Here is a 2,475-nt window from a genome sequence, read left to right on the forward strand (position 1 = left end):
CAATCACAAAGCTTTGATGCGTTCAAGTGCATTATTCTGGCACAGGAAGATTATGTTATAGGACATTAACGATAAAACAGAGTATTGTTGTTCTATTTTTAGACACATCTCGCGATCGACTGGAAATCTCCCCGCGATCTATAGTTTGATTGTAGAAATACTGCTAAATATGGCTAAAATGTTTGGATGTCTAAATAGTTTACCTGGATGAGAATCTTTCCGACAGAGACGAAAGGTGTGCTGAACTCTGTGGTGAACAAGCAGCCGATGAAGAAATCCCCCAGTCCCCTCCTGAAGAACTGCAGATCAGATGAGACACAGGAATCAGTGTTTGTACCAAACTGGTCAAACACACTACGTCAGGGATTCCTCCTGCAGACTCACCAGAGTGATGGGCATAAAAATGAGTAGCAGCGCCAGGTGATGGAGGACCAACATCCTGTCCTTGCTGAGGAAGGCCTTCACCGTCTGAAGAGAGTGGCCGCTCAATGAGCTGGAATGACCTCTGAGCCTCTGAGTGTGGTAGTGGCTCAGATACATGGCAAAGATGTCACAGGCCATATAGGGAGCTCCAAACAAAACAAACCAGTTGACCAGCCAGTGACTGCATGGTGACACAGAGAGCATCTGCACTTAAATAACAGTGTTATGCAAACCTTAAATCTAACATAAAAAGACACAGACCAACTTGATTTTGTTTGGCGACAAAAACCGATACTGGTTAAATTAATTTAATTGCAGCAGTGTAAATTATATTAATGGTGATACAAACTGCATTTAAAAAATATATTGAAATCATATTAATTCAAACATGACTCTCCTACCTGTCAGTCATGACGTCATTGCAGGATGCCACCACTGTGACTCCAGCTGCAGTAGCCAGAGATGCATGGATGGCAGAAACCAGCCTGAAGAAACATTTAAAATAATAAATTCTACTTTTCTAGTCTTATGCAGAAAAAAAGAAACAGCAAACACATGGCTTGGGGACAATTACACTACACTCGATTGAAATGCATGCGAATTTAATAGATTTCTTGCTTTTTGGCAAAATGCATACATAGGCCTAAGTAAAAATGTATTTAGTACTTATTCCTTTCTGAGGTTGAATGTGATATATTCGGCCAACATAATACACACATAAGACCGAATAATTGCGAAAATTCTAACTTGTCATACGGTTCATAACAACATGTGTAGCCTGTGTATTGTAAGAAAAGTATGATTATTTTAAATCCGTGCCGAATTCACAAGCTCTTTATATAAACTAATAACAAACAGTTAGTAAATCTCCATAACGCATTTTATATTGATATATAAGCAAAAACATGTCTTAATGGAGTTCGGTGTGTGTGCTGACCTCTCACTGACGCAAACTACATCGGCTTCACTCCAGTGTGTGAACGTGTCTCTCAGTCCTTTCCTGAAGCTAAAGAAAAGTCCTGGAAACACGACAGCTCCGCAAAGCAAGGCGATCAACATGATCTCAGCCGAGTTCTTCCTCTTCCTGTAGCCGCCGACTTCGAATGATTGGATTCAGGATGGCCCAATCCCAAACCACGCCATACACCCTACCCCAACACACTCGCAGCTCAACGAGGCTCCCCCTGTCAGATGGAGAGAGTAAATACAGCGGCAAGCTTTGGGACAAACTCTCCCCCTCTCCGGCAGAAACAGGAAATGCCGTAACTGTATGTAACAACGGTTTCAAATCAGCATCTCTTTAGAAAAAACATTAAAAATGAATAACTAAAATAAAACTCCAAACATCTTTAATTGTGTTACTTTTCTGTAAAGCTATTTTGGTTTTAAACCTGATTTTTATAAGCTTCTTAGTTTTTGCAACAATCTGTAAATATACACAACTTTACAATAAAATGCACACAATTTACCTTTTTCTAGACTAAATAGGTATACGATCCTAAGTAAAGAACAAATATAAGGTTATCATGAGGTTGTTAAACATCGCAATTTATCAGTGGATGTTTGCATGAACTACATGACGGACACACACAGCGTTGAGTCTGGTCAGGTAGGGCAGCACATATCTACAGTATGGGGCAGCAGGTGAAGTCAGCAGCGACTGCCCGACGACTAACTGCGGTCAAGGTTTATATACAGTCTATGGGTCAAGCCAGCCTCCACTTCGGAAAACAGAGTCAAGCCAGCATCCGCGTTGTTTTGCGGTGCGTGAATATCCTATGCATTACGGTAGCAGCCTCGAAAAACTGCCTTCTAAATAAAAGTGCTTACTCGGCCAATAACAATTATACCAAACATATTAAAATATTTACTATATAGGCCTAATGTGATCAATAATAATGTAAGAAAAACTACGTATAACTACCACATTATAACTGAGTGAATGTAAATGTATGTTTTGAAACTAAAGAGTTTCAAAATAAAAGACCTTTGAAGTCTCATATATGAGCTATCATCCCTCTGTTTTTAGATGAGAATAAAACAAAAACTCTC

At 39.7% G+C, this 2,475-nt stretch overlaps 1 protein-coding gene across 1 annotated transcript; it reads right to left on the reverse strand.

The window, feature by feature from the left end:
- Nucleotides 1-203: 203 nt before the first annotated feature.
- Nucleotides 204-1,602, reverse strand: tlcd3a (TLC domain containing 3A; the record flags this gene model as incomplete). The annotated part of the gene is made up of 4 exons (XM_010769086.1): nucleotides 1,361-1,602; nucleotides 825-908; nucleotides 385-604; nucleotides 204-299 (listed from the first exon to the last, which is right to left on the reverse strand). Coding segments are annotated over exons 1-4 (522 nt in total), but the record flags the coding sequence as incomplete, so codon positions are not given.
- Between the last annotated feature and the right edge of the window lie 873 nt (nucleotides 1,603-2,475).

The sequence above is a fragment of the Notothenia coriiceps genome, unplaced genomic scaffold (assembly GCF_000735185.1).
Source record: "Notothenia coriiceps isolate Sejong01 unplaced genomic scaffold, NC01 NC01_scaffold00006399, whole genome shotgun sequence".
NCBI lineage: Eukaryota > Metazoa > Chordata > Actinopteri > Perciformes > Nototheniidae > Notothenia > Notothenia coriiceps.